This window comes from Corvus moneduloides, chromosome 11, assembly GCF_009650955.1.
Source record: "Corvus moneduloides isolate bCorMon1 chromosome 11, bCorMon1.pri, whole genome shotgun sequence".
NCBI lineage: Eukaryota > Metazoa > Chordata > Aves > Passeriformes > Corvidae > Corvus > Corvus moneduloides.
The window spans coordinates 18,605,231-18,626,189 of NC_045486.1; the positions used below are offsets into that span (position 1 = coordinate 18,605,231).

General features: G+C 41.5%; 1 protein-coding gene across 4 annotated transcripts in view; it reads left to right on the forward strand.

The window, feature by feature from the left end:
* The window catches only part of IARS1 (isoleucyl-tRNA synthetase 1), an 89,173-nt gene that overhangs the window by 57,308 nt on the left and 10,906 nt on the right, over nucleotides 1-20,959 (forward strand). For all 4 annotated transcript variants that reach the window (XM_032120649.1, XM_032120647.1, XM_032120645.1 and 1 more), the window contains exons 20-31: nucleotides 2,747-2,894; nucleotides 5,651-5,771; nucleotides 9,502-9,593; nucleotides 9,933-10,010; nucleotides 10,399-10,520; nucleotides 13,097-13,199; nucleotides 13,323-13,406; nucleotides 17,267-17,441; nucleotides 18,336-18,439; nucleotides 18,723-18,818; nucleotides 19,621-19,797; nucleotides 20,583-20,694. In XM_032120649.1, the coding sequence (XP_031976540.1) occupies nucleotides 2,747-2,894; nucleotides 5,651-5,771; nucleotides 9,502-9,593; nucleotides 9,933-10,010; nucleotides 10,399-10,520; nucleotides 13,097-13,199; nucleotides 13,323-13,406; nucleotides 17,267-17,441; nucleotides 18,336-18,439; nucleotides 18,723-18,818; nucleotides 19,621-19,797; nucleotides 20,583-20,694 (1,412 nt within the window). The remainder of the gene's footprint in view (nucleotides 1-2,746; nucleotides 2,895-5,650; nucleotides 5,772-9,501; nucleotides 9,594-9,932; nucleotides 10,011-10,398; nucleotides 10,521-13,096; nucleotides 13,200-13,322; nucleotides 13,407-17,266; nucleotides 17,442-18,335; nucleotides 18,440-18,722; nucleotides 18,819-19,620; nucleotides 19,798-20,582; nucleotides 20,695-20,959) is intronic.

Below are 20,959 nucleotides of genomic sequence, written 5' to 3' on the forward strand. Positions count from 1 at the left end.
CCCTGTAATTCTTGTGTATATAAGAAAACCTTCAACTACGACACATTGTGTGTTACAGCTACACCCAGAACTGATGGGCTGAATGAAAGCTGAATGTTTGTTTGGGGAAGATGGTTGTTGCTTCTAGATAATTAAAAAAAAAATCAATGTGAAGTTCCTAATTGTTTCAAGCTTTAGCATTTAAAGGATCTAGTACATGTTGGGTAGAGTTCTTAAGTTTAATCAAGGTTGCTCTTTACAAATAAACAAGGTGTGTTAGCAGGGTAGCAGTGTATACAGGTGGCTGTATAATATAAGTGAAAAGGGTTGGAGTTACTCATACTGGAGATTTTTAAATCACAGGTGATGTTTCTGTTGAAAAAAAGACCCCTCCCTTTTTTATAAACAAACCAAAAAAATCTCAAACACCAGAAGTTACACTTCCATTATTCATGTCTTTTTTTTTTTTAATTTCTAAGAAGCTAATTCATTTTTCTTCCAGTGTACTCATTCTTTAATGTCACATTTATTTATACCTACACCCACACAGAGAGTAAAAAGCATTGCAGCCTGGGCTCATTTCTGGAAGGAGCTCTGCAATTCAGTTTTCTGCTTTTTCTGAGGCGCTTGATGTTCCCTGTTAATAGCAAAAGCTACAACTGAGGTTTTTTCCTTGGCACTGTTTCCCTGCAGAGTTACTTTAGCTTTTGCAGTACACAAATATATATGTATATTTTAACTCCAGCTTTGAAGTATTTTCAGCAGTAGCTTGATAAATAGATCAGCGGAAAATACAGCTATAAGTTGGTGAAATGAATATAGAATTGAGTAGAAAGGGCGAACAGCAGAATAGCAGCACAGTAAATTTAACAACCCAACTTCAGACTTAATGAAATTTGAATCCTGAGCAAAATCTGTAAGAAGAGCCAAACCAGTTCCATTTCAGTATTGCTGAGACCTGGGCTGGAGACCTGTCCAAGCTGAGCTATGTCAGAAGGAATTTGCTGGTCATGGTACTTCCAGGCCTTTGCTTTCCTCTGTCCTGGGGTAAGGATTGCTGTTAGAAGTGGGGAGTTAAATCCTCCTCTCAAACTGGTCTTAACATGCAGAAGAAATAATGCAGCAATCTGCTGGTTCAGAGGGGTGAAGAGGAGATTATTTTTTTCTCATACATTGTTAGCAAACTTTTAACACTGCCTTGATTTGAGGCAGGTTTTATTTTCTGCCCAGTGGGTAACTGAATGGCTGTAACTAAACTGATGGAACTCTTGTTTTGTTGTGTGCCTTATCTCTCTTTCCATAGAATAAATGTGTCTTTGCATTGGAGTAATTGAGGAAATTGCTCTTCTTTTAACATTGACATATTGTAAGGCAGTGGAGGGCTGCTTTATTAAAACAAACAAAAAATGCAACAAACCAGAAATACCGCTGCACCACCAAACTGTGGCACATAAATAACTGTGATAGAAGGAAGGTGTGGCTGAAGGATAGACCTAAATTCTAGTTTCATTTAAGGACTTCCTAGTTCATTGCCATGAATTCTTCTGTACTTCTGTAAATTTATAATTGGAATTCAGGTACAAATTCACTTGGGTGATCTTCAGGGTCCATTCCCACCCAAGCCATTCTAAGAATATGTGTTTAAAAATTGTTTATTTTTCTTTTTTTTTTTTTAATTCAGTACTGAAAAGGCCATTTCTGTGCTGCATTACTGTCTGTTTATTCTGGCAGCTCTGTTTTTATCTATTAGTTTTAATGCAAGAAGCCCTCTCTCCTGAAGAATTTATCGTCTGGTATTCTTGGATGTTCTGTGTCAAACCCCATTAAGATTTTAAAGCCTCCTAAAGGAAGTGCCTGTAAAGTTATGTTAGTTTAGAATCATGATTTTAAAAGTTCAAAAATGTGAGAAAATGGGTTAATAAATTTGGATTGAAAAATGCCACAGTCTTTAAAATGAAAAAATGTTTGGTTTGGTTTTCTTATTTGGAAAATTAAATGAAGTGTTCTAAATCAAGTTTAGATTCAAGTTTTTTTGATACCTGAGTAAGGCCTTGTTTCTCTTTGAGTTAACTTGATAGATTTCAGTTTATTTCTAAAGACAGAATGTTTATTTGGGGAAGAAGGTGGGATGAAGTTTAAAGATGATTTTTTGTGAACTCAGAGACAGCAAAGAAGCTGAGGGACATTTCTGTCCCTTGTGTAAGTAGCTGATGTCACCTGGATCCTCTGCTTTATCCCCTCAGAGCTGTCTCTGGAGCTGAGGGTCATTTGTGCTGTAGGAGGTCCTGCAATCCTTTGTCCCCTTTTGGGGCTGTCTTTCTTGAAAATGTTAATTTCTGCTCTTTTCTCTGGGTTTGCCTGTTTTGTTTTTCTCCTTAGTTCTGTCAAAGCTTTTCATAACTGAAGAAATGAACTAGATTGAGTAGAAAGAGTCTGAGTTGGGGTTAAGGAATTCAAAATATTGCCAAAACAATAGGTGTCATCCTAAAGATGAATGCTAATTCCTTGCAATCTCTGCTTGTTTGATACTGTGATGGCATCTGAGCATGTTTTAGCACTTCAGTTAACTTCTAGAATAAAAACCAAAAGTTTAAATACAAATTCTGTATGCAGCATCTTAGAAAAACTCCTGTAGCAGTAACTAGTAAATGGCTTTATGCTCAGTTTGTTACATGCCTACAATACAGTCATCTTTGGGGTTTTTAGTGTGAAACTCTATCAGTATGTGCAGTTTTAAGCTTTGAAGTGCTGTGATCTTATTTTGCAGGTTGTACCTGATCAATTCTCCTGTGGTAAGAGCAGAAAACCTGAGGTTTAAGGAGGAGGGAGTGAGGGATATCCTGAAGGATGTGTTCCTGCCCTGGTACAATGCCTATCGCTTCCTGGTGCAGAACGTGCAGATCCTGCAGCACAAGGTACAGATCTTGGGGGGGCTGAGTGCAAGGGATTTTCTGCTTCTGCAGGGTTAAAGGGAGTCAACATTGTAGGGAAACTGAGATTGGGATGGGAGGGAGGTCTGGACTCTGGTGGTCATCTGATCTTTACCTCCTTGTTCTAAGTTAGATCAGGTTGTATATTATGCTTGCTCTTAATTTGTTATTTGCTGTTTCTACCATGATTTATGAAGCTGTAATCACCTGCATCTTTCTCTTCTTGGCCAAGCTTATTAAATGGAAAGGAGGAGAGGAAGGTGGAGGACTGCCAAGACGTGACAGCTCTCCTTTCTCAGATTAGGGTGCTCTTGAGTCCCTTTTATTTCACATCAGTGGGATGCTACTGCATTCAGACTTGTGAAATTGGAGGTCCAGACCTGGTGTTTGTGGGGTCAGGACACACTGAGCAACTACCTGCTGCTCATCACCCCCTGGGAACACCAGTTAAAGCCACGTGTGCTGGAGGGGATCCCTCTGAGATGTCCCTGCTAAGCCTGGGTGGATTTTCCTATCGGTGTTTCCAGAGCAGCTGGAGGCAGCAGGTCCCACTGATCCTGCCTTAGTGCTGCTGCTTTGTCTTTGCTGTTCCTCTGTGTGGTGTGGCCAGCACAGCTCCAGCCCAGGAGGATCTGTCTGGGAGGATCTGTCCAGGAGGATCTGTCACTTGGGCTGCACATTCCTCTGCACTGAGAGCAGTGCTAAGCACCACCCAGCTTGAACATGAGCAGAACTGCAGATCAGTCAGGAAAGTTATTTTCAGTAGTGGCTGCTGTGACAGTTTCTTGAGCTAACTGATTTACTGGAACTTTAATTATGAATCTGCATTAAAATGCTTAACTTGGGAATACTCAGTCCTGAATACATTAACCACAGCAAGAAGATTGTCTTCTGTAACATGACAGTAATTTTTTTTAAAGTTATATTTAAATGCAACTTAGAAAAAAGATTCAGAAATGGAATGGAAAGAAAGGCAAATCACAAAAGCAATAATGCTTTAGACTTGTAGATTACATTTGAAGTCTACTGAAAATGCTGGATGAGTGACAGGAGTTTCTACACTTTAAGCGTGAAAGCAGGATTAAAATTTCTTTCTTACAGTAATTTTTCATTAAAATTAAAGATTTGATGTGTATATTGTATAGTTTCTGTTGAAACCAATTTTAATTTTTCAGCTGAAATGAATGACAGCAGGTTAGTGCAGACTTTTATGGGAGAGTGGGAGCTAAATGAGAAGTCCAAACCTTGTACTACATGTGCAATTGCAGTGGCAGCCTGGCCACTGTGGAGAGCTGCCCTTTGAATCAATAAAGGCAGCTGACTGCAGAAGTCAGTACAGTAAACAGCGGACTTAAACAATTGGTTTTACCTGTTTTAGCAACCTCTTTGGGGAAGAAAGTTTGCTAACTCCAGATCCTAATATTTAACAAGCCTTTTTTTAGGATCCCTGGACAGCATTCATCAGAGAAATGTAGATGTTGCCCTGAAAATGCACTTGTTTATCCTGTGTGACCTTTGAATTGTCTAAAGTGAAATTTACAGCTTTTTGCTGTGATCCCATTAAATCTTGCAATGTCAGCTCAACTGGGGATGGAAGACCCCAGTGGAAAATCCAGGTGCTTAAGGAGATAGTTTTGGTAATTCAGCAGATGGATTTTTCTTTCTAAATAGTGAAATCCTTCCTATGCACCATATTAGGCAAAAGAATGTGCTGTTGGAGGTGATAAAGCTTAAATTAGATTTCATGCACAGGTTTAAGCAACTTTGCCATTGTATTCTGCTTCCCGCAGGAGAGAAAGCAAAATCCCAGTGTCCTGGATCAGGTATAATCATGATTTAATGCTTCTTGTAATTCCCCCTTTAATTGTAGTTGGTTAATGACTGCTGACCTCACGCTGGGATTGCTCCTCTCCTGCATTTCTTTCCTATGAATCTTCTCCTTTGTACTGTGAAAGTGGATCTATAGTTTTTGGGTTGAATAATCCAAACAGATTTTTTCATCTGGACTCTGAGGGAAGAGAAAGTCTAAAGGCTTTTAAAACCAGCTGTTAAGTACTGTTTGTAAATCTGAGGGAAAAAAACCAAACCCTGTTTCCAACCTGTGGGAAAGAGATGAGGCACAGACGTGGTTTTGCTTGCCCTGCAGAACCAGCAAGGTGATGACATTTCTCAGATGGCTGCAAACATCAGTGCTCTGGAAAGCAGCAAAAATGCACTCTGTGCATGTTGGATGCTAAAAATTCCACCTGGTTTTTCAGGTTGCTACGTTCATCTATATTTTAATGTGTTGGAATGGTCACATGTTCTTAAAAAAGTAATGGTTTTGCTTCTAGGCTTGCTCCCCAGATAGGATCCATCTGCATAGTAAATTCCTTAGAAATGCCTCAGATCCTCCTGGATGAAGGAGTTGTGTAGATTCAAGGATCCTACCCTGTGTCTGGAGGCTGGGGCTCACCCTGCACACAGGGAAAGGAGGACTGGCACTGCTTTTTATCTGCTTTAACAGGCCCAAATCACTGGCCTCATTGGCAGTTAAAAGTTGTGGTGTGGCAGCAGTGGGAGGCAGGTTTTCCATAGCTCCCTCTCTTACCTACCTGTGTCTGGAATTTAATGTTTGCTGGTAGCAAACCAGTGTAACTCAGGGAAGATGCCAAAACAGTGGTGGCTGACAGGTAATTGGATACAGAGGTTTGATTATATACCCTGATGACTTGGAAATGTGCTTTGTGTTTTTATGATAGGATGAAGGAAGAGAATTCCTTTACAATGAGAACACAGTTAAGGAGAGCAATAACATAATGGATAAATGGATTCTTTCTTTCACCCAATCCCTCATCCAGTTCTTCAAAGCTGAAATGGCAGGTATGCATTTTTGCTCAGGGGATCTGGGGGTGTTTCATGTTTGATTGCAGAACTTGCCTGTCCGTGCAGAGATTCCCAAATTCCATGAAAGGCTTTGATAAAAGGAAGGAAATCTTTAACCAGCTACCATAATCCATGGAATGCTGCTTTCATGGATGTTAAGTCAGATTTTGCTATGCTTGTTCATGAGATTTCAAAAAGTGATGAGGCTTTTTTTGTCACAGCTAATCCTGTGAGCTCCGTGGTGGAGCTTGTTGCTGTAACAACGTCTGCTGCAGTGCTTGGAGCAATTAATAATATTATAATAGTCACTGAAAGACAGCAGTGAAAAGAAAGCCAAATAGAATTTGGAGAAGCTGTAAAAAAAGGGGTAAAATGGGCAGTGCTCAAGTCAGCTGAATAAAATAATTTTGAGAGGTACATGAGCCCTGGCAATAAATTTTTCCCTGGTGTGGTTCCATGGAGAGGGTTTCTTTGGAATCATACTGTGGGAGTGTGTGCAGCAGGGTAGATGGTATTAGGATATGGTATAGCTGTAAGAAGGTATTGTCCAGGTTTTTTCTTCCTGCTTGCTGTCTTTTTATCATCCCATACCTCGTGAGGCTCACAATACATTGGGGCACTTAATTGCAGAGAGGAGATGCTGCAAGAACCCCCTGAAGTAGTTGATAAACTTGCAAATAAAGTCACAGTGGGATTTGAAGAGGTTTTGGTGCATTTGAGGGCACTGGAAGCCCAGATACTGGAAAGAAGGTGGCTTTGGCCGTTGTCATTCCTGTTCATGAATAAATAAATAACCCCCTCATGCCTGTGGTCTTAAGTTGCCCTCAGAAGAATTTTTAGAAGCTCTGGGCTTGGGAAGGAGGGTGTTAAGTGGGATAACAGATAAAAAGGAAAGAGCTAAATGCCAGATGTGAGTTGATGAGGTCACAGGACAGTCCTGCACTCATCTCTTGCTCTCCCCCCTCTGACTGATGTGGTGGTCACTGTCACCAAGACCAGTCCAGTGAGTTTATCCTGCTGTGGTAGATGAGTCAGGTCATTTGGTACGAGCAAAATTCATGTGAACTCATCTAAGAACATTTCATTAAAGGAAAAAGGAATCCTCAAGCTACCCAACCCAGGGATATGATAAAAGCTGGCTCTAATTGATGAAAATGTGGCTTCTTCCTGCAAGTTGTTATCCTTGAAATTTGATGGTGGTTTGTGTTGAGTTTCATGTGTTGCCAAGCAGAAATCAGCAGAGCCTGGGCAAGTTTATGTGCTGCATGTAAAGAGGAAAATACTCTGAGGGACAGCAGAAAATTCATTTGTGAGTTTGTGAACCTGGGATCTTGGATCAGTGCATGGTTTAAACAGAATTATTTGTTGGAAGGTTAATATGAGGGCAGAAACTTGAATTCTCTGCTCTGGATTTCTGAGAGGAAGATGAAGCTGACAAAAAGGGATGTGTCAGTAACTATCTTTACAAAGTAAGAAGATCGTTCCAAGCAGGAGAAGAGTTCCTGTTGGAAAATGACAGTGTAAAGGCTTCCAAGGCAGCAGTGTTGGTATGAAATGCTGTTGTCTTGTGGCAGATGAAGATAACATCCTGTGCTCATCAAATGAGTGGCAGTCTCATTTGGAGGGGATTAATAAACTGAATTTTTCAGTTTATTTTTCTGCATAAACTTTGGGTTCAGTCAGGCAGATCTTAATGAGATGCAGTGAATTTGTGTACTGTGACATGATACTCTGGTGCTAATCTCTTTTACAAACCTGTTTGGGGATTTTTTTTTTTTTTTTTAAAGATTTTCTACTTTGTATCACTTCAAGTAGGAAAAATGTCAGGATGAGACAAGGGAAGATTATAATGGTGACTTATAAGGTCAAATGCTCGATAAAGGTGATAAATATAAATTCCTGCAGCTGGAGGTGATGGGGTGTAAGAACACACATGTTTGAAGCTGGCAGTGCTGAGGAGACCCCACTGACCAGGGAGATGCTGCAGCTGGGCTCTGCTTCTTCCATTTCATCCAGTGTCTTTTAGAGTGGAGCTGAATTTTGCTCCTGCCTCTGGAAAAATGTTTCCATTAAGTCCAACTTATGTTAATTCTGCTCCAGTTTCTCCTGGCACTTGGAGAGGCAGCAGTGTGGGAGTGGGGGTCAGTGTGGGATTGACCTCACCTGAATAGGCTGAGGGGGAGGAGATGAACCTGTGCCCCCTCCAACTCTGGGGTGCTTGAGAGAGCCTGGAAAAACTCCAGAAAGGGGGAACAGCCCTCTGCTGGTCCTGGATGGGGAGAGCTTTGCCTTCCAGGAGTGTGTGCAGCTGAAGAAGAGGAGGCCCAGCCCCATTTGCAATATTCATGGAAAATAGCACAAGTTACATGTGTTGAAATGTGATGTCTTTCAGGGGTGTTAAAATTCTGCATTAAAAATCAATAAGCCTTATTAGGCTTTTTATTTTCTACTAAAGTGCCCCCTACAAACACTTACTTTAGTAAAACATCGTCTCTTGTGATGACTGTAATTAAAAGAAGTGTGTAGTGTCTCCATGTACATCCATGGGTTTTCCTGAGTCACAAAAAAGCAGATTTCACAATTTGGTTACAGCTACTGAGAAGAGAAATGCATTTTTCCAGGCTAATACTGTATTTCTTGTTAAAGATACACTATCCCTGAAGGGTGGGATTTTTGATTATTTTAAAATTTGTTTGTAATGGGTCTGTTAATAATGCACAGCTAGAGGAAAGGCTAGGATTTTATAGGAATACAAATTCCTCCCTAAATAATGTCTTCCCCACCATGGTGTGAATCTTCTGGGCATTTCCTTTGTAGGTTTAAATCCCAGTTCTCTGCCTTTAAAAACACTTCTGTTTTACAAAATGCAGTGAAAAGTGTGGTGGAGCTTTTAAAGCCAAGATCCATTTTACTCAGTAGCTGCTTGATTAATGAAACTGATTCAGAATGGAGATCAAGAAGCTCTTGGCTTTTAAAGAAGCTAAATACAAGTTGTTCCTTAGAAAATTGAGTCCTGTATAAGGTCCATCCTCCCCTGCCCCCCCAGTTTTTCTCAGGAACAGCTGAAATTTGTTTCCCCGTTTTGTAGTGATGCTGGTGATGACCTTGGTGCTGGCAGCTTTCCATGATTTCAGTTACACAGAACTTGAAAATACAGCTCTGTTTATTTCTTACCTCATCAGCCTTGCTGCTACTTCACATTTTAGCTTACCCTGTTACTTAGAAAAATAGTGAAACTGTAATTAACTGGGGGAGGCTTGGTTGAAGTAGGTGTCTCATTTTAAATCTGCTGAGCAAAAGGAGGAAGCGTTGGCAGTAATTAAGAAAATTGTATTTTCTGGTTCTGCAATAATTTCTGTTCAGCTTTCAGCACCTTGGCTGCGTCTGCAGCATGTGCAAATGGAGGATTTGCCCAATCCCCTGCCATTAATAGTTTCTTATCCACTATCCTCTTTACCAGTCAGATAAAAGCATAAGACTCCCATAGTGTCAGTTTGTGTGGGATTAAGGAAGCAATTTGGGGGGGCTGTGTTTGTCTTGAGTATGAGAATGATGCCGTGCATATTCAAAATCCAGTTTTAACAGGATCAATATTTTAGTCCCTTTTTGGAGCTCGCTGCTGCTCCAGTGCTGTGTTTAACACCGGGACTGCAAATGATGATGTGGTTTCGAAGTGAGGAGCTTGCAGAGGGCAGATTTGAACTGCAGGAACCATTTTCCCTTGCAGCTTACAGGCTGTACATGGTGGTGCCTCGGCTGGTGAAGTTTGTGGATGTTCTGACCAACTGGTACGTCAGAATGAACCGCAGGAGGCTCAAGGTAGGGATCAGCTGCTGCGCTCCTGCTCTGGCAACAAAGTCCTGGCAGTCCCTGGTAATGGGATTCATGGCAGCTCCATACAAGATCTTGGCTTTAAATGCTGTCACTTTGTGCCTGAGAGTGGCACAAAAGTTAACTGTTTTCTCTCCTCTCTGCTTTGTGGGAAAAACCAACCAAAATGCCCAATAATTCTGTTGGACTTGCTGGTTGGAATTGAGCAAAGTGATTACGGTTTGGAAAACAAGTGTATTGCATTAACATAGGGAACTTTTGAAGCCTATTGAAGTGCACTTTCTGATCCTAAAACTGCTTTTTTTTCTTGATGAATTCTTCACTTAGGGTGAGAATGGGACTGAGGACTGCATTATGGCCTTGGAAACTTTGTTTAGTGTCTTGTTCTCCATGTGCAGACTCATGGTAAGGGAAATTACACCTCACTCTCAATAACACTTCAATGCAGTTAATGTAAAAGCATCTTTGTGTAGCACAGTTCATTTTCCATCTCTCCCTTTTATTTGCTTATCTGCCCCATGGTAGTAAAAAGAAGGCCTGTATCATCTGATTGATAAGGACACGTTATAATCTTTTCCCTGATTCCCAAAAATAACATTTAAAAATCGGGAAGGAGGTAAATAAGTAGCATGAATTCCATTATTTATTTCAGTCTGCATTTTGAATAACATCCCAGTTGCAGACACTGTGTAAGCATTGTTTTTGCTGAACTGTCCTTATGTAATTCATGGTATTACTGATTCATAATGTACAAGCAATAAAGGAAAGCTGGTGATTGAATGCAACATTACAGGCACCATATACTCCATTTATCACTGAGCTGATGTACCAGAATCTGAAAACACTCATTGATCCGGCTTCGGTCCAGGAAAAGAGCACTGAGAGCATCCACTACCTCATGCTCCCCCAAGTCAGGTAAGAGGCAGCTCTTAGGTGGCAGAATGGGGGTTTGGTTGGTTGTTGGGGGATTTTTATTCATTTTTGGGGTTTGAGGGCTTGTTTTTGTTTGATTTCACAGAGCAGTGCTCCCTCACTTGTGTTTAAAACTGCATAACAAGAAACCAAACTTCTTTAATAATGTAAATATTCCTCTGCCTCCGAAAAAACTTCAGGATGTTAGTGAACATGTTCTTTTCTGTGGGCACAGGATGTTTATATTTTGATTACGATGTGGTGAATTTTAGTCTCTTTGCTGTAGAACATTTCACTTGCAGTACACTTCACACTCCACCCTCAATTTTAGCTGGGAATTTTCTTTTCTCTCCACATTTAGGCAGTGGATTTGTGTTACCTTCAAGGACTGGAGATAGGAAGGAAAGCAGTTAGGAGGAATGCATGTTCCAAATTCATAATATTTTCTTACGGTGGGCAGGAATATCCTTTTTTACACCTCAGACTGTGTTGACTCAAAGCTGTGGTGCCTGTGCCCTAAAGGATCAGAGAGATCACTGGTATTGCAGTGGATTAAGTTAGTTCCTACAGCAGTGTCTGCTCTTGGTCCCTGAAAATATGAGAAAAAAACTTCCCTTCAGCTTTGCAGCTCAGTGTGAAAACCTTCAAGGACAGGGGACCTGACCTTGATGCTTTACAGTCAAAAAATTCAAACCTTCTCTAATGGTGTATCCTTTTATGGCTGCTGCATCCTTCGAGGAGGGTGTATGGTCTTTGTGAGAGCTTTAATAGTGAGAGTTACTGCAACAGGGAGCTGGAGATTAACATAATGATGGTGCTGATTTTCTGCTCCCTGGGCAAGTGCTGTGAAGAATATGTAATCAAGGAGTGCCACCCTCGTCAGGGAGCTGCCAGGAATAGGTTTGGGCTCCTGTAGGAGGGAGTAAGGGAAGGATGGGGAGCTGTTTGCAGGAACTCAGTTCAGGCATGGGCTTAGCACGAGCATTTAAAAGTGGCTTAGTCACTCTTCACTGCAGTTAGTGCTGACTTGCTGCTGCATCATGCAAATGTGGGATGTATTTGAGGCTTGCATCACTTTCCTCTGTAGTGCATTTGGTTTGGGTTTTTGTCTGTTACTAGTTTGTGGAATTTACTGCATCCCCTGTGTATCAGTTGTTCCCTTGTCCCATGAAAAAACACCTTTCAAATCCAGATTATCGTTGAAGTTTGAGTTTCAAAGCACATCACTTGCATTTACTTTGAAAGTTTTCTGATTCAGCATGAGGACAATATTGTCAATTAATAGTAAGAGAGATTTTTGGATGCAGTTACAGAAAATACCACTTCACCAGAAGGGTGAGTGCAGCTAAAGCTGAGGGACTTGGCCACTTCCACAGCTGAGCTTGACTCAGCACCTGTGTTAAAACCCCACTGAGGTTGTGCTTGGTTGCTCTGTGTCAGAACAGATGGGTTGCATTAAATTTTGTGGATTTGCATTCAGTCTGTGAAAAATACTGTCATGTTGTGGCTCTGCAGTGTTGTTCAGTGATGGCAAGTAATATTGAAATACTGCCACATAATCCTGTATGAAGCTTTCTGGGAGCAAAATCTTCCATCTTTTAATTTCCAAGTTGTTGGAGGATCATCCTGAAGCACTGGCTTTTGGAAGAACAAAAGCTTCAAAATAGGTAGTACCATCTCAAAGCCCTACTGAAGCAGATATTTCAGTTCTAAGTTTTGCTTTGCCAGCTCTGTTTTTCTGGCCAGTCCTTACTGGAGTTGTGGTTTTCATCCCACTACTTTTGCTCCTTAGATTACAGCAAGTATCTGTGTTCATTTCATTTTATTCATCTGTGTCTTTTTAACCAGTACCTCTGCTCTTGCTTTGATACTTGAGTGGTTTTAAAGGAGCTGCCCGATGAGTGCATCTATTCAAAAAATCAGCAAAAACACATTTTCAGAACATTTCACTGCTTGTACATTTGAAGTAAGATGTAAATGTCAGCTCACTCAAAAAAAAAAAAAAAATCCAAAATCAATCCCAATTCTATCCCCACTCCAAAAAAAACCCCAAAAGGCAAAAAAACCCCCAGCCCTGCCTTGCCTCAAAATGGAAGGGTGTTAAAATTATTGAGCCAGGAAAGATGATAAAACTCTAAAACATCCAGCTCAAATATCTGCAATTTCTGGAAAAGATGATAAATTGAGAACCAGTGAATTGTTACAGGGAATTCATTGTTGTTATAAGTACCCTATTTATAATATCTTCCTGCATCTTCTTATGATATTATTAATGTAAATTGTACTTTTTATTGGCTATTACTAGAATAGGTTGTATGACTCAATCCTCTCCACCTTGTGAGAGGTGCTAACAAAAGATGTAAAAATAGCTCTGCTATTTGTTTTCAGCAAGTTATTTCCTCCTCATCTTCTCCACAAAGAGCAAGGAAAGGCCTGTTTGTTCATTTCTTTAATTGCCCCAACCAGGTCATAATTGAGTCTGTTGCAGGAAATGTCAGAGAAGGGGGTAAAATATTTTCAATCTGCTCAAAGAGATGTGATGAAAATGAAGCAATTATAATGTTTCCTTTCTAATCTAGGGAGGATCTCATCGACAAAAAAATCGAAAGTGCCGTTTCTTGTTTGCAGTCTGTGATTGAGCTGGGACGAGTGATCAGAGACAGAAAAACCATCCCAGTCAAGGTTAGAACTCCTCACATCTCCTGTCGTACCTTGGGAATGTGTAACAGTTTTAAACTTTGGGAGAAACCTGGGGAAACCGAATAGTTACGTTTCTGTTTTGTTGTTTTTTTTTTTCCCCCCCAGTATCCTTTGAAAGAAGTAGTAATTATCCACCAGGATCCAGAGGCTCTGGAAAGCATCAGGTCTTTAGAGAAGTACGTACTCGAGGTAAGAACATGATGTTTAAGTGGATTGTGTCTGTTGGTTAGCTGAACAACCATCCCTGTTGATGATATTAACAACTCAGAGGTAAAATGAATTTCCAGGGGAGCTGTAATGAAAGGGGCTATCAGTGGGTGATGTGCCAAAGTCAGTTTAGTGTAGAGAAATACTTAATCCTGCAAACTGACCACATGGGACTGAGAGGCTGTTGGAATCTGACCATTTTGCATTCTCAGAAACCATCTCCAAGGATCAGTGACATAAAATTCTTGTTCTGTTCCCACTAAGCCCTGGCAGTACAGGATCTGAGGGGTTTTTTCCTTGTGCAGAAATGGTGTGGCCCTTACCCTGTGCCTGTTCTTGCAGGTTAAGGGTTCTTCCTTCCCTTCATTGAGGTATCTGTAACAACAGATCTGCTCACGTGTTTAAAATATGCTGTCGTGTTGTGGTTGAAGATGCCATTGTCAAGATCAGCTGCTTTACCTTGACAGAGAGAACAAAAATGTGCATCTTGCCAAGGAGGGATCAGCTCACCTCACTTGTCTTGGTGAGGGCAGCCATGTCAGTCAGGGGGTTTAGGAGATGAAGCAGAGGAAGACCTTCTGTTACATGTAATTCCAGCAACACCAGCTTTCCCCAAGCATAAACACACATCTATGGAAAGTCTCTAAAAATTCTGCTGGGGGAATGAGCACTGGCTCAGGAAGTTACAACTCAGTGCACAGGACCTCTACATCAGTGCTCTGTGCTGCTTGCTTTTAGTTACTGTGGGAGTTAAATGCTTAAGAATTGTTCACTAGAGGAGTTTTTAATTAAAAAACAGTAATTGATTTGCAAGTGGGACTATAAAGCTTTTCTGTCATGTTAACTTATTGATTATTGCTCTTAGACTTGGCAGTTATGATCCCTCGCTTCAGAATTGCTGTTATTATTAATTATAATAACTTCAATATCTGGGTCTCTTCAACAGCAGAATTTTGTGAAATTTAGGCTAGTGTCTGTCCCATTTTTTGGATCTGAAAAATGGATTTGTAGATTCTAGAGAATCCAGTTTTAAGGGAGATAAGGTTTGCTTCCTCAAATTACTTCCGAAAGGGTAGTTGCCAAAATTTGTTGTCAGCTTCTACAGCTAATGAAAGGTAACAGAAGAAGCTAACCATTTGTAAATTATTACATAATTGGATTGTACATTAGTATGTTTTGATTTGTATTCTTCTGCTACTGCAGACAAAGGGGTCTCTTTTGGAGAGATGAGTTACAACAAACTCAGATGCCTTTGTGGAAGCCCAAACACAAAGTCCTGTCTATTGTTCTGGTTTTATTATGTGTCTTAAAATTCAACAAGCTGCTGCTGGAGCTGAGTGTGTGTTTTATTGTACTGCATGGCAATCAATCCTGTTGTTTACTGGATGGTGCAGAGCTAAGGAGGTCAGTGATTACAGGCAGGCTGGGCAGCATTGCTTGGGCTGCATTTGCAGCTTTGTTCATCAACCTCCTGCCTATTCAGAGCTTTGGAACCTTCAGTGATTGCCAGGAGTAAATTTGCAGATGCCAGAGGTAATGGGTAAGGAGAATTACACCATTTAATTTCGTGTAGTTGCTGACAAAAGAATTGGAAAAATATACTTGTCAATTCTTCAGAAATTTCATTCATCGCTTTTGCAGAAGGAACTGTAGTCTTTGATCTGCAGTGCTGCTCTCTCATCTTCAGAACACAGCAAGTCATTTAAATAAATGGATTTTAATATTAGAACTCCCCAGATTATAGAATTGTCATGCAAAAATAGCCAAGCTCACAAAATGAAATAAACCCAGAAGGCTTTTAGCAACTGGACACAGTTGCATTTTATTCATTTCTATTTGATGCCTTTTACAAGCCTGGGTCAGGACTTCTCTTCCCTGCTGCTTCCAGGGAAAGGTTTTATCTGAGTAAATTTGACTCTGTGCACAGTCAGAATCTTGTTTCCATCCAGCTTTTGTATTCCTTCCAACCCCCAGCCCTGTGTAGGGCTGCTGTAAAACAGAGAAAATTGACTTCTCCATCAAACCCAGCGGCTGAGCCTGTGACAGGGCTGAATTATCTGACACGGGAGCTGTGGCTGGGGGGCCCTGCAGTGTTTCATTTCTTAAACTATTACATAATGAATACTTATTTTCCTTTTTAGACTGCCTGCTTAGAGAGCCCAGCCCAGCTGAAGCACGGCATTTCTGAAATTCTCTGTCTCTGTTCTGAAGACTGGGCATTGCTGGGGCACGTGGCACCAGCAAAAGGCTCTTGTATGTTCAGGCATTCCATGTACAGCTCTTCCAGCTGGTCATGGGAAGGGCTGGTTGCCTCAGTGTGTCCACATGAGACTTGAAAGATGTGTTAAGGAACTAATTTTGAGTAATTAGGAAGATAAAATTAAGAATTATTTGAAGTCAAAGCACTGAGACTGACATAAACAGACCTAAGATACAGATTTGCCTGTTTTTCTAAGACTCATTCTGGGTTTTTAAGTGGATAATGTGTACAAAAGAATGATTTCCTAATCTAATTAGTATAGAAAACTTGTCCTGATGGAGTTGGCTTCTCTGTGATTTATCTAATCAGGCCCAAAGTCATCTTTCAATTTGTGCTATTTTTTTGATTATTATTTCTTTTCCTCCACGAGGTTGTCATTTACAACTCGTGGGCTCATTTCCAGCAGCACCCCATTGAAACTGAATTTCTGAAGTGCATAATTTTCATTAGATTTCCTAAAAGATGTATTAAATAAAATTAGATTCAGTTGTGTTCTTGGCTCCTCATGTCAGTAGGACTTCCTAGGGAATTAGGCTGCAGCTCAGAGGTTGTATTTAAGCATTATTTCTCAGTCCAAATGTTTGGCTACTTGCTAGTCCTGTCATGCTGTTGTTGCCATATACTTCTGCTTCCTCAATGCCTTGGAGCAGCTTGTTTGCCGAGTGCACCTGGTGATGCTGTAGGGTGGTGATGGGGACCACCATCCAGTGGATATTAAACACCAAATGCTTCAAGTATTGGCCTGCCTGGCCTGGATTACAGTGAAATGTACATGCAGGTCTGTGCCTCACGTTTTCCAACCCCAGTCATAAACCCCTTCAGCTTCCTTCTCTCCAAAGAGTTCCAGCCTTGGTCTTTCCTCATACGAAAACAATGTTGTCCTCTCAATCAGTTGCTGTGCCAAACTTCCCACAGCACCACTATGCTCCCTTCAGACACGGGGACAAAAACTGCATGTGTAACTCAGAAAGATGGGCACACACACTCCTGCAGTGTCTGGGGCCCCTCCTGAAGTCTATGCAGGTTTTATAAAGCTGTTTTGACTGCTGGGCACAGGCAGAAGCTTTTCTGAGCAGAGTGGCTTTCTGTGTAGTGGGGAGCTGGAATGAGCAGGTAAAGGAAAGGAGGCAAAATGAGGTCGTTTTGTACAACCTCAACCATTAAATGGTTGGTTACGGTTTCCTGGCTCGGTGTGTACTGAAAGGACAGTTTCAGCAGAATTTTCCCTCCTGAGCTCTGCCATTGGCTCCAGCCACTGCACGCAGAGGGAATGGGTTTAGCTCTTCAGGCAGTTGTGAGGGGGAAATAAAAAGGGCTGTTGAGTAGGGGGCTGATTTGAGGTGAGAGCTGTCTGTTAATAACAGAGAACTGCTTCCTGGAGGCTGAGAGTGAGGATGGGGTCTGCTGCTGAAGTTGGGTTCAGGCTTGGGTTCGTTTGCTCTCCCGGTGTTGGCCAGTGACTCGGTCCATAGAGACAAGCCCATACAAAACTTGTCCCTTTACACTTCCCTGGCACTGTGGCCCTGCTGTGGGCAGGCCCTGGCTGGTGTTCAGCTCGTGTTCCGTGTCTCTGTTCCTGCAGGAGCTGAACGTGCGGGCGGTGACGCTGTCTGCGGACAAGGGCAAGTACGGCGTGCGGCTGCGGGCCGAGCCCGAGCACACGGTGCTGGGCCGCCGCCTCAAGGGGGCCTTCAAGCCCGTCATGGCTGCCATCAAAGAGCTGAGCAGCGAGCAGCTGGAGAGATTCCAGGAGACAGGTCTGTAGTGGGACAAACCCCTCAAGGATGGCAGGGTATCCTTCTGTGGGCTTAGGGGAGCTGAGGGTCTACTTCCCTCTTATTATCCCTCTTCAGCTGTTACGAGGAAAAAATCTGGATTTATTATTTTTCTGACAGTAGATTAGAAATGGCCATGCACACTGATCTTAAACTGTTCTCTTCTTAAACTGTTTCTTCCTGTCAGAGGAGGTTTAAGGTGGATATTAGGAAAAGGTTCTTTCCCCAAAGGGTGTCGAGCACTGACCAGGCTCCCCAGGGAATGGTCAAGGCTGCCAGAGCATTTGGACAACTCTCTCAGGGATGCACAGGATGGGATTGTTGGGGTGTCTGGGTAGGAGTTGGACCCCATGATCCCTGTGGGTCCCTTCCCACTCAGGGATGTTCTGTGATTTCTCAGTGCTACTGTAAGGCCAAGATGAAGCAAAGAATAAGCTTTCTGTGAGACTGAATCAGATTGGAACTGAGTATTTGTGCAGTAGCTTTTATTCTAAAAGCATTCCTTCAGTTCCAGAGTTACAAGCGGGTGTGAATTTTGCAGCTATATCTGTTAGGGAACTGCTTAAATGGAAATTTGGAGTTGGTGGAGTATACAGGTTATTTTTAAGTTTTATTCCATTCAGATGGTTCCACACAAACAGTTGCTGAAGTGCCTGTATTTTAGTGATCTCTGCTGCCTGGAGAAGTGCTTGTGTGAAAAATGGGAATGTGGGATAACTCAGTGCTGCTCACTAGTGCTTCACTGCTGTTTGACTGCATTGCCAGTGTATGCATTGCACATGTTTGAAGTCTGATACTTGGTTAAAGCTTTCTGAATTTAAAATCGGGGTTTTTACTTGGATGGTAAGAGAGGCTCTCCATCTGCCAACCCTGCAGGCACCATTGTTGTGGAAGGACACGAACTCCATGGGGAAGATCTCCGCCTCATGTATCAGATGACAGAGGGATCTGCCCAGTTTGAGGCACACTCCGATGCTCAGGTATTTTATTGGTTATTTCTTTTGTTTCTTTCTTTGATTAAGGGAAGAGTTCCTCTGGAAGCAGTAGGAGAATGGTGGGGTGAAAGCTGGCTTGGGTTTGTTAGTTCAGGTAGTTCAGCATGTCCCAGGAGTGTGTGAATCCTGCAGCTGTTCAATGCTCTCTCCACCGTTGTATTTTTTACATGAGGAGCTCTCTAAAAAGCATCCTGAGCTCCTGAGAGTGTTTCTTCCACCTTGTTTCCAGTTTGTCACCTGCTCATTGGTGTTCTGTGCATTTGCTCAGGTTTTGGTGCTGCTGGATGTGACCCCAGACCAGTCCATGGTGGATGAGGGAGTTGCCCGGGAAGTGATCAATCGCATCCAGAAGCTGCGCAAGAAGGTGAGGAATCAGCGCTTTGGGACAAGACATTGTAATTTCCTTTTCAGCAATCTGGGCAATATGCAGCAGCAACTGCATTTTTAATTAAACATAAAGCCCTGTATCATTTCCTCGTGTATGACTTTCTGGTTGGATTCCCTTGCAAGAGCTCTAAAGGACATGCAGAGAAAATTTCTGTGGGACGTGTAATTTTGGAAAAGATATCTGTGCAGTTAAGGCTGCAGAAATCATATATTGATAGAAAAGTGTGGGTTGGAAAGGACCTTTCTTCAGCATAAGACTGAAAATTTACAAATTGTTACCAAAACAGTTATTTTTTATATTTTATATATTTTAAAAAACCCTTTTTAGATTTTATAGATGTGTGTATATATGCACACACCTATGTAGAATTTTTATTTTTTAAAAATAAAATATATACACACCAATGTAGATTTACATATTTTAACTTTTTTTACATATATGAAACTTACATAGATTTATTCCTGTATAAAATACAACCAGGAAGAAATGTGGCCATGAAAACTCTGCCGTGTGTTAGTGGATGATTTAAATTTAGTTCTGTAATGCCATAAGGCCATAATTTATTTTTGCTATAATGAATATCAAAATACTTAACCTTGCCTGAACTCCCATGTTTTAAGATTCTTGGTGTTTTGACAGAAGGGTGGTTTTTTTCTAAATCTTCTGAGGAAACTTCTAACAAATGCTTGATAAATATGTACTTTTTTAAACTTAACAAGTATTCCTGTCTTGGCGTGTGATCCTGCTGTCAGTAATGGTGTGTCTGTGTGTCCTGCAGAGGAACCTGGTCCCCACAGATGAGATCACTGTGTACTACAGGGCCCTGCCCCAGGGGGAGTACCTGGACACCATCATCCAGGAACACGCCGAGTTTATTTTTGCCACAATAAAGGCAGACCTGAAGCCTTACCCGGTGCCTACCTCAAAGGAAATTCTCATCCAGGAAACAACCCAAGTAAGAAGGAAAAGCACTGCTTGCATAGTTCATCTGATTTGCTTTTAACCCAATAAATTGCCCCAATTAAAGAATAATTTTGTCCATATTTATTTGTGGGATAGAGCAGATACTGTTTTCTATTTATAACTTTCGGTATTAGTGGTTTTTGGTTTATAAAAGAAAATAGTTGTTGAGTGCTGTATGTGTGGTGTTTTTGAAAATCGAGCTGCTTGGATACCAAAGTAAATAAATGAGGCAGTTGCTTGTGTAAACCTAATACACAGTTATTTGTACTTGGATTAGTGCATTGTTTAAACAGTCAAAATATTGTTGCTCTGATTTTAGATTAATAGACTTTTGTATTAGAACTGTCCTTCGAGGCTAAACGTCACTGGTACCTCCTGGAGGGATACTCAAAGCCTGGTGGTACCAAGGCAGCTGTGATCCAGGGGGTTCTCCAGGCAATGCCTGAGAGCAGGGCCCTGGTCAACACTCTGAATTTCTCTGGAAGAGGGTTCCTCTCAGACAGGTTTGCTTTGGCATTGTATTTTGGGAGAGTGTCATCACTGCTCGTCACTTGGGAAAATCAGGCTGTTTCCCTGCTTTCCTGACATCTGGTACAGGCAGATTCGTGTCTGAAGCACTGTCACTGAAGGAAGATGTGGGAAAAATCCCTATTTTGTGGTAAATCATGTTTAGTGTAACAAGGCAAGATCTTAGTGTTGTTCATTGAAGAAAAATATTTTTCTGTGTTTGTTTAATAAAGCAATATTGAAATAATGATAATCTCTCTCTTTCCCCAGCTGAAGGGATCAGAGCTGGAAATCACACTGGTCAGAGGGGGGGTGTGTCAGTCTGTTGGCCCAGCCTGTGCCTACGTCAACCTCAAAGTTTGTGTCAATGGGACAGAGCAAGGTAGGCATTAATATCCCCAGCTTGATTTGTCAGGGGTGGTGTATGGAAGAATTTGGAAAAGGTGTGGTGAATGCTGGAGCCTGAATTCATTTGAAAGATGGTGCAGCCTCCCTTCCAATAGGAGCTTCAAATAATTCTTGAAAATAAGTTTATTCAGAGCACAGCCACACCTGTCCATTATTTCTTTTGAGGAAAACACTCAAGTGTGCTCAGGAGTTGTTACTCCTGCTCCAGGGAGAGTTTGTGTGTGAGCATCTCTGTGGGG